Source organism: Myxocyprinus asiaticus, chromosome 37, assembly GCF_019703515.2.
Source record: "Myxocyprinus asiaticus isolate MX2 ecotype Aquarium Trade chromosome 37, UBuf_Myxa_2, whole genome shotgun sequence".
Classification (NCBI taxonomy): Eukaryota; Metazoa; Chordata; class Actinopteri; order Cypriniformes; family Catostomidae; genus Myxocyprinus; species Myxocyprinus asiaticus.
Window position 1 is genome coordinate 6,725,760 of NC_059380.1, and position 23,597 is coordinate 6,749,356.

Sequence of the window (23,597 nt, forward strand, 5' to 3'; positions counted from 1 at the left end):
TTACAATTATGCTCATCAAAGAAGGCCAATATAACGTTATACTTTATTACATGTCTTGTAAATTTAGACCCATCACGTTGCATGCCTTTTGATTCCAAAGCGATTCTTTCAACACTTTTTTATCCTCCGAAATACAAAGGCTTTCCAATGATCAAAATATATTAATACAATTTATTAAATGCCCCATTGTCTTTGATAAACTGTGAAAGATGGCAGCAAGATACGTTTAAGTTGCACTTAATGGACTTAACCCTTGTGCGTCAATAACAAAAAGTTACTCAGAGGTCTTTAGAGGACAAAAATGTCTGTGTCAAAAAACTGCCATAATAATATTATATATTAATATTATTTTCCACTTTCCCTGACTTCAATTTTTTTAAACATCAGTCCTAATCATAACTAACAAATATTCATTCATTTTCAGGATTTTAACCCTTTAAATGCCAGTTTGTTTACATAATGCCACTGTTGTTTTTTACACACACACACACACACACACACACACACACACACACACACACACACAAATTTCTCAATACACACATACAAAACACACTGACATCCATACCAACACACCCACACAATTTTAGCTGCATCATTTATTCAGTTGGTCTGCAGTGCTCTATAATACAGCAAACAGAAAACAGGAAAAAAGCATGTATTTGCTCCATAGGCTAAACATGAGAAAAATGGCGCCATCTGGTGGAAAATATTAAAACTTTGGGCTCTGGAATGAAAGCACAATATCATAGAATTCATGATTTTATGCTTTAAATGCACTGGGATCAAATACTGCCGTTTGAATGAGTTTCAATGGGGACATTTTTGTCCTTAAGTTCCTGAGTGAAACTATTTTGTGTGCACAGTGTATTATAGATGTATTATAGCAACTGAGGTTGAAATATCAAAATTCCCCCCAAAATACACAGCATTGGCAAAATGTATGCCATTGGCATTAACATAGCCAAAGTGATCGAAAACACAAAAATGAAAAAGACAAAAATTAAAAGGGTACGTTTTTACGAACTACTTAGATAACGATGCTTTTGGGAAACGTTTCACAAGGGGGAGCAAAAGTAATAAATTAACGAAAGAACTGGTCACATTTAATTAAAACGAGGGCACAAAATAATAAAATGTGGCGACGATTTAACTAAAACGAGGGAACGAATTAGTAAAACGTTCTCACTAATAAGTCGTGGGAACGATTATTTAATTCGTGGACACGATATACATTCCCCCGCAAGTCATGTGCGGGCTCTGTAGTATATGGATCCCGAGATATGTCTCAAGCTTAACACATATCTCTTATGATTGATTTGCAGGAAAAGCACATATTTTGGAGGTGCTCAATGCTCTTTGTCATGAACTGGCTGCATGTGAGATCCCAGACTGTAGAGAGAGCACAGAGTCAGCAGTCGCTCGCCAACTCACTGCTCATCTCCTGCTAGGCAGTTCTGCCACCTGGTGGTCACAGGAAGCTATAGACTCTATTGATGGAACTTTATAGCCACGTACTGTAAATGGCAATGGAAAATTGGACCATACTTAGCCATGAATGGCTACATTTGTCGTCATGTTTTCATATTTCTGTGTACATTTCATAAGCTCTTTATCATTTACAAAGAAATATGTGACAGTGTCTCATTTTGAAGCATTTTGTGTCATCTAGTCTAAGCTAGTTTTTCCTTGTAAGATATTTGTAAAATGTCATAAATTGAGTATCAGTCTTATCTTAAAATACATGTATATTATACAGTGGTGTTCATTACTTTTTTAGGTCATTTGATATTGAACTGCCTAACCAAAGAACACCTGGTTGAAGATCAATCGGTTACAGCTCATTAAATACACAATCTGACAAGTTCAAGAGAAAAACCAACAGCTCATTTGAGTTACTTGCCAAAATAATGCCTTCTCCTGTCAGTTATGTTTGTATCTCAAATATAGACTGCCTAGCTTTAGAGGACCGCATTTATGCACCTTTCATTGTTTCAAAATACTGAAACATTTGTTGGAACCTTTGATTTAATCGTAACACTTCTGAGCATTTTTGTTGCTTTTTTTTTTTTTTTTAAGGATACCCATGATTTGCATGGAACTTTCTTTGTACCTCTCTCCAGCTTACTGAGAAATTTTGCAAATTTGATTTGATAGACTGCAATAAGAAAACCCCAGGTTTGTCAGACTTTTCTCTTATTTTACTGTTGTTCCGAAAGTTGAAATAAAACTTTAGGATTATGCAGTTTTTTTTTCAAGATACCCCCCTTACAACAAATTAAAACACAATGCATCTGAATCATTTCATACAATGATTTATACACACTTGTTTCTCAAACATACATTTGCGTATATATTTCATTTTTTTTTTTTTTTTTTTTTTTTTTTGGTTTTAAAACATCTAAAATGTCTTTCAATTTTCTGCTTTAAATAAGAGCTGAAATACTTAAATCGATGGCATAAATCAATATAAAAAAAGTTGAGAAAAAAAACATGCAAGGTGCATCACTATCCCTTCATCAGAGATTTGACAGAAGGCATACAAGTCGTAAGGTGACACTGAGCAGGAAAAACAGTCTAAAGGAGAACAGAATTATGTGCTATAATTATTTCACTTCTAATAGTGTTTATCCTCTTAAATGTTTTACTTGTGCAAAAAAAGCATTTGTATTTGTATCTAATAAAGATTAGTTCATGTGACACGGATGGCAGAATACTCTATGCCAAAAGATCCATCTAACTCCTCACCTGTAAGATCTCAAATGTTCTTTTGGCTCACATTTGTACAGTACAGATCAATGTGGCTTATGAGCACAGCTACCGTCGGGCTGTATCAATCCTTATTCTACGATGCGTTAATGAGTTGTTTAACACAGAAGCCCACAAATGAAAACAATAGCTCGTGAAAGTGAGCTTACTTGGTACATGATTCTGAAGTAAGATTTTACAATCTTACACCATCACAACGAGAGTCCGGTCATAGGAAATTACTACAAGAAAGCAGATAGGGGAAAAAAAAAACAGCTTACAGCAAATTAATCTCCTAAAACAAAGAAAACACACTCTCATCTATTTACAGCAACATGTGTTACCAATTATTTTACACATCGACCCTAATAAAAGTAATAAAATGCAGGGGTGCAAAAGTCAAAGAAACCATAACGAACAACTGGAGCCAAATACAAAGTAAAAACAATGTAACACCAATGCTTCTCTTATGAAGGTGAACAACTGAGCCTACGATTTTAAAACTGTTCAAGGGGTCAGAAAAGAGTTAACAGTAGTGCTGTGGTTTGCACTTGCACATGGAGAAGAATCAACTGTATTATTTCATATCATACGACTAAGGGAGGTGCAAGGATGATGGAGAGAGAAAAGAGGGGATACATTTGGGTTGAGCTTGCTTCATCTTGCCATCTCTCTCCCTCTCTGCTGTTCCCCCCTCAATGGTCGAGCAGTGTGCTTAGCAACCAAAGGTCTCCTGGGAGGCGTACACCATGTAGAGGAAGCCATCTTCATCTCGTTCTTGCTCGTAGATCTCAGAAATGGGAGTGGACACACTGACCATGCTGTGCTGATTGACGAGGAGGAAAAAGGCCTGGGTGGGGTTGAGCTGCAGTCTGCGCCTACAGAACAGAGAGTCATTTCGAAAAGAGAATCATTATTGTACAAAAACAAACATGGTGCTTTCCACATGCAGGTTTCACAATCAATGTGTTAGAATGGTAAGGCTTCACCCAGAACAACACCAGCGTCATCAAATTCGCTGATGACACGACAGTCATTGGACTGATAACTGGGGGTAATGAGTCGCATAAAGGAGGGAAGTGGCTGACCTAGTGAAGTGGTGTCAGGACAACAATCTCTCCCTAAATGTTAAGAAAACAAAGGAGATGATTGTTGATCCACAGAGGAGAAGGGGGCAGCACTCAGCACTGCACATCAGAGAGACAGAGGTGGAGAAAGTGAGCACTTTAAAATTCCTTGGTGTTCACATCACTGAAGATCTCACCTGGTCTCGCAGCTTCTACAGGTGCACAATCGAGAGCATCCTCACCAGCTCCATCACAGTCTGGTTTGGAAGCTGCACAGCTCAGTACTGTAAGGCTCTACAGCGGGTGGTGAGAGCTACCCAAGCCATCACTGGAACAGCCCTACCACCGCTGGAGAGCCTCTACCAGGCCAGAGTTAACAGGAGTGCCCACAACATCATTAAGGACAATAGCCACCCACAACACAGCCTATTCACACTCCTACCATCAGGTCGATGCTACAGGAGTGCAAAAGCAAGAACAACCAGGCTGAAAAACATTTTCTACCCGCAGGCCATCAGGCTTGTGAACGACTCTCATCCACTGCCCCTCCCCCCAGCACTGCAGACACAGTTTTCCCTCTGTTAGTAAGAGGTGCCAAGCTTTACCCCACCCTGCCTACAGACACACACACACACACGTTTATGAATGTAACAATATTATGGACCACTACTGAGACCATCTCCATGTTTACAATACACGTATACACTTTCTCTTGTACACTATTTTTAATTTGTTTCTAATTTTTACACTTTTACTTGTGCACTATTTGTATTTTATGTTTTTCTAAATGATTGTTGTGCAGTTCTTGTACATATGACAATAAACTCTTAACTTAAATGAAAATGTAGTCATTGTTTAAACATCCACATGTCGTTCCAAACTTGTATTACCCTCTTTCTTCAGTTGAACACAAAAGGAGATGTTATGCAGAATGTTAGGGACTGACAGTCTCAGTCACCTTTCTGTTTCATTGTATGGATTGTATTGTAAAAAAGAAGCAATGAAAGTGATTGGTCACTGAGGCATCTCCTTCTGTGTCCTTTGGAAGTCAGTAAAGCCATATTTGGATGGGATTTGTTTTCCAGATACAGCTGTGCTCAAAAGTTTGCATACCCTTAGAGAATTGGTAATATACAGGTGCATCTCAATAAATTAGAATGTCGTGGAAAAGTTCATTTATTTCAGAAATTCAACTCAAATTGTGAAACTCGTGTATTAAATAAATTCAATGCACACAGACTGAAGTAGTTTAAGTCTTTGGTTCTTTTAATTGTGACAATTTTGGCTCACATTTAACAAAAACCCACCAATTCACTATCTCAAAAAATTAGAATACATCATAAGACCAATAAAAAAAACATTTTTAGTGAATTGTTGGCCTTCTGGAAAGTATGTTCATTTACTGTATATGTACTCAATACTTGGTAGGGGCTCCTATTGCTTTAATTACTGCCTCAATTCGGCTTGGCATGGAGGTGATCAGTTTGTGGCACTGCTGAGGTGGTATGGAAGCCCAGGTTTCTTTGACAGTGGCCTTCAGCTCATCTGCATTTTTTGGTCTCTTGTTTCTCATTTTCCTCTTGACAATACCCCATAGATTCTCTATGGGGTTCAGGTCTGGTGAGTTTGCTGGCCAGTCAAGCACACCAACACCATGGTCATTTAACCAACTTTTGGTGCTTTTGGCAGTGTGGGCAGGTGCCAAATCCTGCTGGAAAATGAAATCAGCATCTTTAAAAAGCTGGTCAGCAGAAGGAAGCATGAAGTGCTCCAAAATTTCTTGGTAAACAGGTGCAGTGACTTTGGTTTTCAAAAAACACAATGGACCAACACCAGCAGATGACATTGCACCCCAAATCATCACAGACTGTGGAAACTTAACACTGGACTTCAAGCAACTTGGGCTATGAGCTTCTCCACCCATCCTCCAGACTCTAGGACCTTGGTTTCCAAAAGAAATACAAAACTTGCTCTCATCTGAAAAGAGGACTTTGGACCACTGGGCAACAGTCCAGTTCTTCTTCTCCTTAGCCCAGGTAAGACGCCTCTGACGTTGTCTGTGGTTCAGGAGTGGCTTAACAAGAGGAATACGACAACTGTAGCCAAATTCCTTGACACGTCTGTGTGTGGTGGCTCTTGATGCCTTGACCCCAGCCTCAGTCCATTCCTTGTGAAGTTCACCCAAATTCTTGAATCGATTTTGCTTGACAATCCTCATAAGGCTGCGGTTCTCTCGGTTGGTTGTGCATCTTTTTCTTCCACACTTTTTCCTTCCACTCAACTTTCTGTTAACATGCTTGGATACAGCACTCTGTGAACAGCCAGCTTCTTTGGCAATGAATGTTTGTGGCTTACCCTCCTTGTGAAGGGTGTCAATGATTGTCTTCTGGACAACTGTCAGATCAGCAGTCTTCCCCATGATTGTGTAGCCTAGTGAACCAAACTGAGAGACCATTTTGAAGGCTCAGGAAAACTTTGCAGGTGTTTTGAGTTGATTAGCTGATTGGCATGTCACCATATTCTAATTTTTTGAGATAGTGAATTGGTGGGTTTTTGTTAAATGTGAGCCAAAATCGTCACAATTAAAAGAACCAAAGACTTAAACTACTTCAGTCTGTGTGCATTGAATTTATTTAATACACGAGTTTCACAATTTGAGTTGAATTACTGAAATAAATGAACTTTTCCACGACATTCTAATTTATTGAGATGCACCTGTATGTTCCATTTTTTAAAGAAAACATGAGCAGGCAAAACACATTTCTTTTATTTCTTATGGGATTCATATTCAACTGTAGGTTATAACAAAATGGCACAATCATAAAACAAAACATGGCAACAAATAAAAAAATGAAATGACCCCTGTTCAGAAGTCTGCATACCCTTAGTTCTTAATACTGTGTATCGCCCCCTTTAGCATCAATGACAGCGTGCAGTCTTTTGTAATAGTTGTCTATGAGGCCCCAAATTCTTGCAGGTGGTATAGCTGCCCATTCGTCTTGGCAAAATGCCTCCAGGTCATGCAAAGTCTTTGGTCGCCTTGCGTGAGCCGCAGGTTTGAGATCGCCCCAGAGTGGCTCGATGATATTAAGGTCAGAAGACTGTGATGGCCACTCCAAAACCTTCACCTTTCTCTGCTTTAACCACTGGAGGGTCAACTTGGCCTTGTGCATAGGGTCACTGTCATGCTGGAAAGTCCAAGAGGGTCCCATGTCTAGCTTTTGTGCAGAAGAATGCAAATTGCATTCCCCGTGCCTTTAGAGCTCACACACCCACAAAACATCAGTGACCACCACCATGCTTCACAGTGGGGATGGTATTCTTTTCACTATAGGCCTTGTTGACCCCTCTCCAAACATAGCGCTTATGGTTGTGACCATAAAGCTCTATTTTGGTCTCGTCACTCCAAATTACAGTGTGCCAGAAGCTGTGAGGCGTGTCAAGGTATTGTCGGGCATATTGTAACCGGGCTTTTTTGTGGCATTGGTGCAGTAAAGGCTTCTTTCTGGCAACTCGACCATGCAGCTCATTTTGTGCTCGTTGAAACAACCACACCGTCTTTTTCCAGAGCAGCCTGTATTTCTCCTGAGGTTACCTGTTGGTTTTTCTTTGTATCCCGAATAATTCTTCTGGCAGTTGTGGCTGAAATCTTTCTTGGTCTACCTGACCCTGGCTTGGTATCAAGAGATCCCCGAATTTTCCATTTCTTAATAAGTGATTGAACAGTACTGACTGGCATTTTCAAGTCTTTGGATATCTTTTTTATATCCTTTTCCATCTTTATAAAGTTCCATTACCTTGTTACGCAGGTCTTTTGACAGTTCTTTTCTGCTCCCCATGGCTCAGTATCTAGCCTGCTCAGTGCATCCAAGTGAGAGCTAACAAACTCATTGACTATTTATATACAGACACTAATTGCAATTTAAAAAGCCACAGGTGTGGGAAATTAACCTTTAATTGCATTTAAACCTGTGTGTGTCACCTTGTGTGTCTGTTACACGGCCAAACATTCAAGGGTATGTAAACTTTTGATCAGGGCCATTTGGGTGATTTCTGTTATCATTATGATTTAAAAAGGAGCCAGACAACTATGTGATAATAAATGGCTTCATATGATCACTATCCTTAAATAAAAGACAGTTTTTTTGCATGATCAGTCATATTTTCAAAATCAATGGCAAAATTTCTGCCAGGGTATGCAAACTTTTGAGCACAACTGTATATGATAAGTTGTTACTGCAGATATCTGTAAAGTTAAATGTCAATTCGAATGAGATAAGTGATGTCTGTAGAAATCGTAGAGATGAGTATGTCTACTACATTAACACACTGCCGTCCAGTGTTCATCTTTTCAACAAAATTACTGACGATAATGTTCTTTGACAAAAGTTTTTTGATTTCGTCAACGATAACGAATACAAGATGCATCATGACGATAATTAAACATACGATTTAATTTAAAACATACTGTTGACGAGAATAAAACAAGAAAAATACAATATCAAATGTTATGAAGAAACATCCAAAAATTATTTATTAATCTAATAATCCAGTATGTTTGGGATTTCCTGCTTGAGCTGCATGAACAGAAAAAGATGAACATCGGCAAAATGATCCGCTTTACAACCGGGTTAATTACCTCACACAAATGCATCCCATTTATATATGAGATTAATCACTATATCCACAAGATTTATGTAATATTACAACTTACATCTGCACAGACAATGAAGCGAATGAACAGGTGAACTTTGACTATGTGCATCAGAACGCATAACTTGCGTTGTGAACGCAGTGTTTCCTTAAAAGGATCATTCCTACAATTTCGGCTTTGAAAATGTTGAAAAATAAAACATACAAGTATATTTTTGTTTCATCATTAAAGGAACATGTTAAAGATTTTATTAGCCATACTGGTCAAGCTAGTGTCAACAAAAATAATTCAGATGTCCATCTAGTTAAATGGGCAGGGCCAGGTCGGACAATAACGGGGTGGATATTCAGTGGATAAATTAGCCACTACATGGTCTGTGAATGATATATAGCAAACATATTTGAAAACATGAATTGATCATTTTATTTCTGTTAACAAATACACAGATCAGCCACAACATTAAAACCACCTGCCTAATATTGTGAAGGTCCCCTCATGCCACCAAAACAGCGCAAACCTGCATCTCAGAATAGCATTCTGAGATGATATTCTTCTCACCACAATTGTACAGAGCGGTTATCTGAGTTACCGTAGACTTTGTCAGTTCGAACCAGTCTGGCCATTCTCTGTTGACCTCTCTCATCAACAAGGCATTTCCATCCACTGAACTGTCACTCACTGGATGTTTTTAGTACCATAGTGAGTAAATTCTAGAGACTGTTGTGTGTGAAAATCCCAGGAGATCAGCAGTTACAGAAATACTCAAACCAGCCCATCTGGCACCAATAATCATCCATGCGATTATCTAATCAGCCAATCATGTGGCAGCAGTAAATAAATCATGCAGATACGGGTCAGGAGATTTAGTTAATGTTCACATCAACCATCAGAATGGGGAAAAATGTGATCTCAGTGATTTGGAGCATGGCATGATTGTTGGTGCCAGATGGTCTGGTTTGAGTATTTCTGTAACTGCTGATCTCCTGGGATTGTTGAAAATGTAAAATTACATCAATTTCCCATACGTCTTGCCATAATGGGGTGGACATGTTATGCTTGACCACATATGACGAACACCACAAAATAAAGGAAAACATAAATAAAACATAAGAGTTACAAACTTCAAATAACACAAAGTAATACTGCTGTATGGCTGATGTCCACCTCCAATGTGTGTGTTGTAATTTCATAACATATACCTTCAATTAAATGTCACAGTATCATGACATATCAGGGTGGACAATAAATCATGAGAAACACAAAAAACCTCCACTATCAGTGTCAACACACATTTACCACAAATGATGAATGATAGTGAGAAAATGTTAGGGAAACTAAAAGGGGGTAATAGAAATCAAAAGATTCAGCACTTATTTTTGTCAAAGATGTTTGACATGCAGCTCTGGGAACATGAGGAAATGACAGAGTACAACAGCTGAAAATGTTAAAAAAATTGTTTTAATTGAACTTTAAAGGAATGTTCCAGTTTCAATACAAGTTAAGCTCAATCGACAGTATTTGTGACATAATATTGAGTACCACAATAAATAACTTCGAATCGTCCCTTCTTTTCTTTAAAATGAGCAGAAATCTTCGTTACATTTAAACCATTTTTGAGGTTTAAAAGGCAGAAATTTTAAGCTTATAATTTATAAGCTTTAATTCCTCTGTTAAAACTCATTATTATTTGAGCTATAAAGTTGTTTAAATCAAAATTTTATTGTCATTTTAGGGTTTGTTGACATTGCATCGCCATGACAACAAAGTTGTAAAATTGGCTATAACTTTACACAAAAGTTTAGTAAGTGATTTTATCACAATAAAATTATGTTTACACAAATACTGTTTGTTTATGTCTTGAGGCTATACTTTTAAAACAGTGAGTATTTTAATGTCTCACTAGAACCCAGATTATTGCTTTTTTTAAGAAAAGGAGGTGCAAGCCAAACTTGTAATCAGGTGAAATTAAACAATATAAATATCACAACTTGTACTGGGGACTTAAAATCACAGAAATGTAGGAATGACCCAAACACGCTACACCCCATGTCCCCGTATAAAACAAATCCCATCCAAATAGGACAATAATGGGGGTGAGCAAATGATAATATAATTTTTTATATTTTGGGGTTAACTTTCCATATAATTAAAAAAATGCTAAAGACATGTTGAAGTTCAAAGGAAATCAACATACTTTTTAATCAACCTTAGTTAATTCAGTCTTTTTGGGTATGATGCGACAAGGTTTGTACACCTGGATTTGGGGATTTTCTGCCATTCTTCTCTGCAGATCCTCTGAAGCTCTGTCAGGTTGGATGGGGACCGCTGGTGGACAGCCATATTCAGGTCTCTCCAGAGATATTCGATTGGGTTCAAGTCCGGGCTCTGGCTGGGCCACTCAAGGACATTCAGAAAGTTGTCTCTAAGCAACTGTCACAGGACAACTGTCAGGACAGCACACTGTCTTGGCTGTGCGCTTAAGGTCAATGTCCTGTTGGAAGATGAACCTTCGGCCCAGTCTGAGGTCCTGAGTGCTCTGGACCAGGTTTTCATTAAGGATATCTCTGTATGTTGCTGCGTTCAGCTTTACTTCAACCCTGACCAGTCCCCTAGTCTCTGCTGATGAAAAACACCACCACAGCATGATGCTACCACCAACATGCTTCACCGTTGGGATGGTATTGCCCAGGTGATGAGTGGTGCCTGGTTTCCTCCAGATATGTTGCTAGGAATTGAGGCCAAACAGTTCAATCTTTGTTCCATCATGTTTCTCACATTCTGAGAATTCTTTAGGTGATTTTTTGCAAATTCCAAGCAGGCTTTCATGTCTCTTGCACTGAAGAGAGGCTTCCATCTGGCTACTCTGCCATAAAGCCCAGATCGGTGGAGAGTTGCAGTGATGGTTGTCCTTCTACAAGTTTCTCCCGTCTCCACACATGAGCTCAACCAGAGTGACCATCGGGTTCTCGGTCACCTCTCTTACCAAGGCCCTTTTCCCTGATTGCTCAGTTTGGCCAGGTGGCCAGCTCTAGGAAGAGTCCTGGTCATTCCAAACTTCTTCCATTTAAGAATTATGGAGGCCACTGTGCTCTTGGGATCCTTCAATGCAGCCGATTTTTTTTTTTTTCAGAATTTTTTTTGTTCCTCGACACAATCCTGTCTCTGAGCTCTGCAGGCAGTTCCTTTGACCTCATGGCTTGGTTTTTGCTCCGATATGCATTTTCAGCTGTGAGACCTTATATAGACAGGTGTGTGCCTTTCCAAATCATGTCCAATCAATGGAATTTGCCACAGGTGGACTCATATCAAAGTGTAGATACATCTCAAAGATGATCCATAGAAATGGGATGCACCGGAGCTAAATTTTAAGGGTCACAGCAAAGGGTCCGAATATTTATGTCAATGTGATATTTCAGTTTTTTATTTTTAATATAATTGTAAAGTTATAAAAAATCTGGTTTTTGCTTTGTCATTATAGGGTATGGAGTGTAGGTTGATGTGAATTTATTTTTTAAAGCATTTCAGCATAAGGTGCAACATAACAAAATGTGAAAAAAATGAAGGGGTCTGAATACCTTCTGAATGCACTATAAATAATGAAATAGTCACGATGAAGTCAAAGATCAGAAAGTATGATTGGTCGAGACAAAATGTTCTGCTGTTAGTCAAATCACCTAACTGACAGCTGAAAACCACAAAAGGATGATAAAAAATAAATAAATAAAAAGACTTGGCAAGCTCATTTAGACAGTGAGCATATATCACACAGCTACATTCCTTTCATTTATATATATTAAGACTATATATATTAAGACCAGTTTGATTATAAGTGTGAATATCACTTGATCAATTTAAGACTGAACAATACATAAATATATAAATAATAGTCAAGATATGTAGCCATAATTTAACAGTATGATAGGCCACATTGGTGTTCTCCTATTTTAGTCAGATCACCTGACTCAATCTACGTTAAAATAACTGGAAGGCAACACTGAGCTACAAATGTCCGTGTCCGAGTTTTGTTTTCAAAGTATCTGTGACAAAATAATGTGGTGTTGTGCAGTTTTCAAGTTTCAATGTATTCCTAAAAGTCCCTTGAGGATGACACTCTAAACTGGCATACACTTGGATTCTCAACCCCCACTCAGCCTCAATCACCCACCCGACTAAACAAACCGGATGAGGCTGAAACTCAAGCAATACACTTGTCAAAATAACTTCAACATGAACAAAAGCTTTTTCTGCATCTAAATTCTGCATCCTTTAAAACTCAACTCACAGCAACCCTGATAAAAAATATGACTATAAGTCATATGACTACAGGACACTATGCCCTAAATTAACAATATATGATGAAGTGATTACACAGATTAATTTAATATTTAATCACACATTAGAAGTCCATGAAGAAAACCTTATTTGGGGTTAGTTCCCCCATCTTTAAGAAACAAAATAGAACAATATACCTTCAGAGTAATTGGAATAGCGGCTTTGAAACAAATCACTCAAACTTGGCTTTAACCAGAGCCACCACGAGAAACAATCTTGGCAATGTACCACATGGAGAAAGAAACATTTAGATTCAAAACCAAAGTTTAGAATGTGAACATGTGAACGGGAACTGCTTAAAAATGTATACTGTATCAAGGACAGAGGACCATTTTCTCTTTAATCTTTAAAAGTAACCAGTTAAAGGAAGTCTTCATTTGAAATATATAAATTGCAAACAAATTATTAGATTTGTCAAAACATGGAAAAGTTAAAAAATTATTATGATTATTAAAAAGATATCCTGTGTGTAATGTTTTTTTCCCCTTGATTAGTGTGTATATTTGTATTTGTTCTTATAATAATAATAATAAAAATATTTATAAAATGGTAACATTTTATAAAAAGGTTCCATTCACCAATATTACTTAATGCTATTAGTTAAGTATCATGAACTAACAATGAATAATGTATTTCTTACAGTATTTATTAATCTTTGTTCATGTTAGTTTACACAAATACAACTGTTAATTATTAGTTCATAATGCATTAACTTTTGTTAACATTCAAATTTTGATTTTAAAAATATATTAGTACATGCTGAAACGAACCTTAACCAAATTAATAACACTAAAAGTATGGAACCTGATGAAACATTATTTTACAGTGTTACCAAAAAATGTATCACATTTCAAAATTATTTAATGAGACAGCAAGTCATCTTGGAAAGAGGTGAAGTTAAATTCTGTATTTAAGGAGTTTAAAGTTTACCTGATTATCTTTACCAGCTCACTCATGTTAACATGGTCAGGAACAAGGAACTTGGTCTTGTCCAACACAGGAAGCTGCTTTTCCCCCTTATACCTCTCAATGATAACCTGTTGCCAAAACAATAAACAGACAAACTGATTTAGGTTAAGCCCGCTATACACTGTAGGATTTTTACAGTCCTTTAAGATTGTTACTTGTCAGACTGTACGATATGAACGCATTGAGATTGCCATGGCACACTGTGTGACATTATGTCAGATTGTACGATACACATCGGTGGTCCCAAGAGTCCCGATCAGTGAAAGTGATTGTTAATATAATAGAAGTACATTACTGTGCAAACGTCTTATGCACATACGATTTTTCACAAAAACATTTGTCTTTACATGGTTATTTTTATCTTCTGCTTTAGTGTGTTAATAGAAAATATCGATTTTAGATTCCCAAACATTTCTTTTGCGAATAGAAGAACAGGGAGCCCTGCAGCAGATGGCATGGGCCCCCACAGAGCCTCCCACTGAACACCGAGTCAGTCTGGGATTACATGAAGAGACAGAAGCAGTTGAGACAGCCTAAACACATAGAAGATCTGCTGCGAACTATCAAAGATACTTGAAACATCCTATCTGCCAAGAACCTTAAAAAAAAAAAAAAAAGTGTCCAGGTGTACCCAGGAGAACTTATGCAGTTTTGATGACAAGGGTGGTCATACCAAATATTAATATAGCTTTTTTACTGCAGTTTACTGCACTCTGTATGACATTAATTTATCAATCAAAACTATTTATGGCATTATTTATGAAACTATTTTCACTATACAATATTTTTCACAAGTGCCTAAAACTTTTGCGCAGTACTGTATATAGATCGTTAATAATGGATACAAGCGAAACGGCGAGATTTGGCCGGAGGTGCGTTTTTTTGTTTTTTTTCTGAAAGTCAGGGCATCAGCATTTCTGTTGCTCAAATACCACACCATCACCTGTCAAATAGGCCTTTAAGACATCCTGATCACAAATACACAAAATTACAGATGTTGAAAATGAACGCCAGTGAGGGAGGTAGCCTACAGTGATAATTAGCTACCACAAGCAAAGATTCATTGTGAAAAAAAGAAGACTTGTGGACCAAAAAATTACAAAGTTCTGCATTCACATAGGGAAAACAAAAAGGTGGGTTATACAGTGCATCCGGAAAGTATTCACAGCGCTTCACTTTTTCCACATTTTGTTATGTTACAGCCTTATTCCAAAATGGATTAAATTCATTATTTTCCTCAAAATTCTACAAACAATACCCCATAATGACAATGTGAAAGAAGTTTGTTTGAAATCTTTGCAAATTTATTAAAAATAAAAAACGAAAAAAATAAAAAAATAAATCACATGTACATAAGTATTCACAGCCTTTGCTCAATACTTTGTTGAAGCACCTTTGGCACCAATTACAGCCTCAAGTCTTTTTGAGTATGATGCTACAAGCTTGGCACATCTATTTTTGGGCAGTTTCTCCCATTCTTCTTTGCAGGACCTCTCAAGCTCCATCAGGTTGGATGGGGAGCATCAGTGCACAGCCATTTTCAGATCTCTACAGAGATGTTCAATCGGGTTCAAGTCTGGGCTCTGGCTGGGCCACTCAAGGACATTCACAGAGCTGTCCCGTAGCCAGTCCTTTTTATCTTGGCTGTGTGCTTAGGGTCGTGTCCTGTTGGAAGATGAACCTTCACCCCAGTCTGAAGTCCAGAGCGCTCTGGAGCAGGTTTTCATCAAGAATGTCTCTGTACATTGCTGCATTCATCTTTCCCTCGATCCTGACTAGTCTCCCAGTTCCTGCCACTGAAAAACATCCCCACAGCATGATGCTGCTACCACCATGCTTCACTGTAGGGATGGTATTGGCCAGGTGATGAGCGGTGCCTGGTTTCCTCCAGACATGACACTTGCCATTCAGGCCATAGAGTTCAATCTTTGTTTCTCATGGTCTGAGAGTCCTTCAGGTGCCTTCTGGCAAACTCCAGGCGGGCTGTCATGTGCCTTTTACTGAGGAGTGGCTTCCGTCTGGCCACTCTACCATACAGGCCTGATTGGTGGAGTGCTGCAGAGATGGTTGTTCTTCTGGAAGGTTTTCCTCTCTCCACAGAGAAATGCTGGAGCTCTGTCAGAGTGACCATCAGGTTCTTGGTCACCTCCCTGACTAAGGCCCTTCTCCCCCGATCGCTCAGTTTGGCCAGGCGGCCAGCTCTAGGAAGAGTCCTGGTGGTTCCAAACTTCTTCCATTTACGGATGATGAAGGCCACTGTGCTCATTGGGACCTTCAATGCTGCAGAAATTTTTCTGTACCCTTCCCCAGATCTGTGCCTCGATACAATCCTGTCTCGGAGGTCTACAGACAATTCCTTGGACTTCATGGCTTGGTTTGAGCTCTGACATGCACTGTTAACTGTGGGACCATATATAGACAGGTGTGTGCCTTTCCAAATCATCTCCAATCAACTGAATTTACCACAGGTGGACTCCAATCAAGTTGTAGAAACATCTCAAGGATGATCAGTGGAAACAGGATGCACCTGAGCTCAATTTTGAGTGTCATGGCAAAGGCTGTGAATACTTATGTACATGCGATTTTTTTTTTTTCGTTTTTTATTTGTAATAAATTTGCAAAGATTTCAAACAAACCTCTTTCACGTTGTCATTATGGGGTATTGTTTGTAGAATTTTGAGGAAAATAATGAATTTAATCCATTTTGGAATAAGGCTGTAACATAACAAAATGTGGAAAAAGTGAAGCGCTGTGAATACTTTCCGAATGCACTGTAGTAAGTCTTTCTCCTTTTTTAGATTAGTAACTTATAGGCCACGCAAAATTTAGAAAATTCATATAGGTTAATAATTTATCGTGCTTGCAAATTCCCTATGGATAATGCACAAACGTGACATAGATTTTTATTATTGTATCCAGTTGTATCTGCTGATCTGGATTTAAACATCCCATAATTACTTAACAATATAAATTGTACATTTTTTTTATGAAATTGGAGTGGTGTGAATCTTAACTAGAAGTTTACAGACGCTTAAAGTAAATTTATTAAAAGTAATATAGTAATTAAAATAAAAGTTGTAAAGAAAATGTAGGATAAATGTAAAGAAAAACGTTTTAAGAAAATGCAATAATTTATTTTTATTTTGTAAGCTCTGTATTTAATTCAGGGAATAATGCTTTTATTCCCCAGAGTATTTTCTGCTTATTTATTTTTTTATATATAAAATAAAAATAAAAAACATTGAAAGAGCTTGAGTAGAGTGATAACTGGGCACAAATGTTGCTATGATTTTGCGTCATATGACTGTGATGCCAAATCTCTGACACTGCCAGCTGAGGAAGTTCAACCTGCCACAGGCGCTGCTGATACAGTTCTACTCAGCCGTCATTGTGTCTGTCCTGTGTACATCTATAACTGTCTGGTTTGGTTCAGCCACCAATTCAGACAGAAGGAAACTACAACGGACAGTCAGGACTGCTGAGAGGATTATTGGAGCCCCCCTGCCCACCCTCCAAGACCTGTACATCACCAGAGTGAGGAAACGTGCAGGTAGAATCACTCTGGACCCCACACACCCTGCTCACTCCCTTTCTGAACTGTTGCCCTCTGGCCGGCGATACAGAGCACTGAGCGCCAGGACATCCAGGCACAAGAACAGTTTTTAAACTCAGGCCATTTACCACATGAACAATTAATCTGCCTTCAGGACTCCCATAATGCAATAATGCATAAATATGTCATGTACATATATAAATTCACTCATATTTAATTATATAATTGTACATACCCCTACCTTGCACATTTATTACCACTTGCACATGTACATACGCCATTCTATGTTTCATGTCCTATTTTTTTTTATGTATATTTATACTCTTACCTTATATATACTCTTTATACTCTTGTTTTATATTCTGTGCCTCACTGTAATGTTTTGTGTGCACTTGCTTGTTTCTCCAATCACCAAAAAAAATTCCTTGTATACGTGAGCACACCTGGCATTAAAGCTCATTCTGATTCTGAACTTCGTTGGAGGCTAAAGATCATCACAAAGGCTATTAATTGGCCGTCGGTAAGCATGTCACACTAAACATTGTAAGATTGCGGATTTTGCCTTAAGACAACAGAAATCCTTTAGGATTCTGAAATTTGTCTCAGACGGCAGAATCGTGGCCAAAATCGTACAGTGTGGCTTTAGAAAGAGCTGTGATCTGTTACACAGGCCTAGTGTACATGTCTCGCCATTTGAAAGAAATACTTGCAAGTAATATCTTGAAAGCAATAACAATCTTCTTCACTCTGTCTTAATTTATTTATGGCACATTCAAAAAAAGAGGGAAGAGTTCCTCACCGGAATTTTATTGGGATGTTGCTCTCGTATCTGTTGGACTTCCTTGCAACGATCAGCTGAAAATAAGACAAAAAAGATTAAATGTACTTGACTGTAAACTCATTTAGACAGTGGGCTGGGCATATAAGACACAACTAATTCCACTGGTACACCTTTATTTATAAAGCAATAATTGTTTTGCTGGCTTCATTATTTAACAATATTATAATTCATTCAATTTAAATTACAACTTACAATCTGCTAATTTAACAATACAGTGAAGTGGGTTCAATACAAGTTAAGCTTAATCAACAGGATTTGTGGCATAATGTTTATTAGCACCAAAAATATTTAGACATCCTTTGTTTATAAAAAAAAAAAAGCAGTTACAGAAATACTCAAACCAGGCCGTCTGGCACCAACAATCATCCATGCGATCTAATCAGCCAATCGTGTGGCAGCAGTAAATAAATCATGCAGATACGGGTCAGGAGCTTCAGTTAATGTTCACATCAACCATCAGAATGGGGGAAAAAATGTGATCTCAGTGATCTGGAGCATGGCATGATTGTTGGTGCCAGACGGGCTGGTTTGAGTATTTCTGTAACTGCTGATCTCCTGGGATTTTCACACACAACAGTCGCTAGAATTTACTCAGAATGGTGTCAAAAACAAAAAATATCCAGTGAGTGGCAGTTCTGTGGACAGAAATGCCTTGTTGATGAGAAAGGTCAACAGAGAATGGCCAGACTACGGTAACTCATAAACCGCTCTGTACAGTTGTGGTAAGAAGAATAGTATCTCAGAATGCTAATCTAAGATGCGGGTTGGCACTGTTTTGGCGGCACGAGGGGGAGCGAAGATTACAATATTACATGTTCTTAAGAGTGCCGACCCCTGTTCATCGTGTGGCTAGTATTATTCCTAGATTGTTCATTTAAATTTACAGAGAGTGGTCTTCCAAAAACTCATGTCCATTATTACACCTGTAACCCAAGTTCATTTTTCGATCTAAACGGGGGGGGGGGGATTAGTCTAGACTGAATTTTTTCAAATGTCTGCACTGTATCTGCAGGGTTTTATGACAGACAAATGGTTCAATATATGTGAAGATAAATTTCACGATTTCACTGCAAATATCACGTCAGTAACTTTGACTTTTTGCAGCTAGTGATTTTTAACCTGTCAGCAACCGTGGCAATGGTTCAAACCTGTTTTATATCCAACCATTTTATTTCTCTTGATGAATGAAAGCTACACTATGTAACTTTTGGTCCTCTAGCGGTTAAAAAATAAAACTGCATGCATCTTGCGGAAGAACTTTGTTTTGGTAATGACTCAAGTTGTGCTTAGACTCTGCTGAATGTGGTTCGAAGCATCAGTGTACACAGGGATACAGAACATCTTAGAGCAAATGGACATAAAGAAAGAAATTAAAAGATGGATATCCGAAAACATGTCATCTGTGCAGGTAAGTGTCATATCTTATGCTGTTGTTTTGACTTATTGGAAACATTGATGTTTTGAAATAAATGACGTTACAAAAGTTAGGCAACGTTTGTTAACATTAGACATAATTACTGCTAGTCTGATAAGGTCAAGCGTTGTAAAGTTTTTATAACTGCAGGATATTCTGGCCAAACAGACCACGGTAGTAACTTATTTATAGATTGTCATTGTTACCAACCAGTGGTCAACATCATTTCAAAACTCACATGTCCTTGGCAAGCCTAGGACTAAAGGATTTATTCATACAAATTACTGCCGTTATAAAGAAAAATACAAAGTGTGCTAGCAAGTGTAAAGTTCTGCACTGATTACAGTATATTACAGACGTGTGTGTGTGTGTTATTACACAATTATACATAAACCATATCAATAAAATATCTTACCCGCTGAGTAAGAAAAAAGCTATCTCTGGGTCACTTTTAAATCCTTTCAGATCTCGGAGTTGTCGCCACCTCTGAAAAGCCAAGCCGATGTTGATTCGGGTTTTATTACGGACTCTGTCGCTTTCCCTTTTTGCTTGTAGACTCCGCTCTGTTCAGGGTTTCTTTGTTTTTACAACCGGTGACAGGTTTGCCATTTTGAATGATCCATGGTCAATTTTTCCTCGATCGTTGCGACAAACTTTCAGCTTCACGCTACTCCCACAACATACACATGCTACAGTAGCCGGAGCTTATTTTCTCTATGTAGGGATATGATGTCAACATGCACGGGCGAATGACGCATGTATGCAATTTCCAGTGAAATCCGTCCCGACAGCTCTAGAATATAAATCTAAAAGTGCATTTGGGTAAAGACATGGTTTGGAAGATGGATTTTTGTTGCACTCTCTCATTAATAACATTTTGTTATTTTTTAACAAAAAAAAAAAAGTTACATAGTGTAGCTTTAAAATAAACCGGCCTTACTTGAATGAAGTCCTGACGGCAAAATCAAGAGCCCTCCGTCTCATGTGTTCTCAACAAAGTGTGTGCGTGACGCAGAAGCAGCTGTGAAGTTGTTCCGAGGGATGGTTGAATGACACTTTTTTGGGTGAAAAATACTTATCGAGAATGCACCAGACAGGACATTGTCAATAAAATGAACCCCCGATTAAATATTATTTCCCCCCCCCCCAATCTGGAAGAATCACATCCCTGATGAGTGCTGTCATCCCTCATTCCTGAGTTCATTTTCAGAACACTTTACAGTCGAAGGACTATCATATGTAGGCCTAAAACCTGTTTAACAGAATCAGGCAATATACATTTCCAATGGATGAAAGACTGGTAATTTCTGGTTATTTGACAATATGCCTAAATTATTTGTTATGGTCTAGAATATAATACTCCATAATGCTAAAGCTTATGTTATGGTTTTGCATTATTATGTACCCAACCCCTCAAATTTATCTCAACAGATCTGAAAAGTAATTCTTCCCAAACAGGTTGTTGTTTGCTTTAATATGAAAGACTCAACTGAATGTCTTTTCCATTCCAAACGCTACGGTTGTGGATAAAAACTTTTAGGCCTATGCCAAAAGCTAAAAGACGAAACACCAAGCCTGCCTGCTTATTAGGTAAATTTGAAGGATATGAGGAAATTCCCAAGTTTGCTTCTAGATTTCCACTATGTCAATGTGTCATCTTTAACTGAGAACATGTCAGGGTCATTAATGTCAATTACATAATGCCAAAGGTTGGACAAATATGTGACTATATCCAGATCTGCCGACTAACATGGACACTTACAAACCTGGTTAAAACAGTATATCTATGTTGTTTGTTGCTTATGTTTATATGATTATGCAATGGTTGTAAGACCCTCCCTCCCCCACACCCTATCCCCAGTCAGCTCAGATTACAGCATAATTTCACAAAAACGTGTATTGTCCGTCCACTCGACTACCGTTCTTAAGGCCTGAAAAAAGTACAAATCTATATTAATAGAGTATAAAAATAGAGGTTAGCCAACTGCCTTTAAGGTTTATAACTCACAAAGGCTGGCTTGTTATTGTGACCAAATGTGCTAAATAACACATATGTGAACGCATGCAAATATATAAAAAAATAAATAAAATAAAAATAATCTAAATATGTCATTCTGAATAAAGAAGCTTCTGTTAAGAAGTAACCAGTGATGATTAGCAGCTGTATTAGAACAAGAGGCCTATGAGCCAGGCTAACTGACTGACTAGCAAAGGTGCTCGCCAGTGTTGTTAAAAAACGGCTTTTAAACTTAATAACATCCCTAAATATCACTAAAAGTCTTTTTATAAGCATTTAACGCTTTATAGGAAAGTTTAAGATATGTGTCACCTAGCTGCTAGCAGGCAAGTCACAAAAACAAACCTGGTAAACAAACACACTTCTGCTAAAACAACTCGAATAAGACTCATCTTACCAAAGCTTCGTCTCTGTTTGAAGGGTCTGTCGGACGGCATTTCTGGAGTTTAACGTGGTACAGAGGAACTGAGTCTCTATATGTTATTATATGATAAATTCACGGTCGACCTCGCTTCTTTTCGAGCTCCTGACTCACTGTTATCAAAACAGCTCCAGACAATGTCCTGAAGCGAGTTTGTGACGTCATAGCAAGATTTAACCCTTGTGCGACCTTCGGGACATTTTTGTTTTTTTCGATCATTTTGGCCGTGTTAATGCCAACGGCATACATTTTGTGTATTTTTGGGGATTTTGATATTTCAACCTCAGTTCCTATAATACATCTATAATACGCTGTGTACACACAATAGTTACACTCAGGACCTTCAGGACAAAAATTTCCCCATTTAAACTGCAATATTGGATCCCTGTGCCATTAAAGCATAAAATCATGAATTCAATATTGTGTTTTCATTCCGGGGCCCTGGCTTCATTTTTCTCATGTTTAGCCTATGGAGCAAATATATGCTTTTTACCTATTTTCTGTTTGCTGTGTTATAGAGCACTGCAGGCCAATTGAATAAACGATGCAGCTAAAATTGTGTGGGTGTGTTAGTAAGGGTGTCAGAGTGTTTTGTATGTGTGTGTTAAGAAATTTGTGTGTGTGTGTGTAAAAAACAACAGTGGCATTATGTGAACAAACTGGCATTTAAAGGGTTACAATCCTGATAATGAATGAATATTTGGTAGTTATGATCAGGACTGATGCTAGTGAAAGTGGAAAATAATATTAATATATAATATTTTTATGGTAGTTTTTTTTGACGTGGACTTTTTTTGTCCTGTTAAGTACTGTGTTTTTTTTTTTTATCTGACATTGCACAAAAAATAATAATGCATCAAAATCAATGCTAATCATTGACATATCCCAGACTGTGACAACCCCCCCCCCCCCAAAAAAATAGTATATGGAAAATAATTAATTTTTTGTTTTTCATAAAAAAAACAACAGTGGCATTATATAAACAAACTGGCATATAAAGGGTTAAAACCCTGAAAATGAATGAATATCTGGTAGTTATGATTAGGACTGATGTTGGTTAAAAAAAAATGAACTCATTAAAAATAATGGAAAATAATATTAATATATAATATTATAATGGCAGTTTTTTGATGCAGACAATTTTGTCCTCTAAGGACCTCTGAGTAACTTTTAAATTGACGCACAAGGGTTAAAGGGGCAGAACATATGGTCAGAACATAAAACATATAGTCTATTTGTAAAATCTTCAGAAATGTTTTAACTATATTCCATCATATATTCTATACATGGGTGTGTGTGTTTCCAGTAATAGAAAATAGTAAGAATATACATCTTCCAAAAGCTTCTATAATGCTTTCTAATTTAAAACATTTATTTATCATTATAGAATGTAGTATCGCCAGAATACTCTGAGTGAAACTATTAGTATGAATATAGTGTGAATATATTGTAACACAATATAGTGTCAATTTGTATGAAATAGTGCAGTTTTCAAAACCCTGGCACACTCTGTTCAATAATATTTAAAAAAAAAAAAAAAGTCTTTCATGTGTCCAGAACTTCGGACCCTACAATTTGTAT

At 37.6% G+C, this 23,597-nt stretch overlaps 2 protein-coding genes across 2 annotated transcripts in view; one reads left to right on the top strand and one right to left on the bottom strand.

Annotated features, from left to right (window-relative positions):
- Positions 1-3,039, top strand: part of LOC127427584 (EF-hand and coiled-coil domain-containing protein 1-like) — a 36,801-nt gene extending 33,762 nt beyond the window's left edge. The window contains exon 8 of the mRNA XM_051675252.1: positions 1,326-3,039. Coding sequence (XP_051531212.1) covers positions 1,326-1,510 — 185 coding nt within the window. The 3' untranslated portion in view covers positions 1,511-3,039. The remainder of the gene's footprint in view (positions 1-1,325) is intronic.
- map1lc3a (microtubule-associated protein 1 light chain 3 alpha) lies at positions 2,357-22,153 on the bottom strand. The gene is made up of 4 exons (XM_051675297.1): positions 21,993-22,153; positions 18,123-18,178; positions 13,732-13,838; positions 2,357-3,626 (listed from the first exon to the last, which is right to left on the bottom strand). Exons 1-4 carry the CDS (start codon positions 22,030-22,032, stop codon positions 3,464-3,466), a joined length of 366 nt encoding a protein of 121 aa, XP_051531257.1. The 5' UTR covers positions 22,033-22,153; the 3' UTR covers positions 2,357-3,463.
- Positions 22,154-23,597: the final 1,444 nt, after the last annotated feature.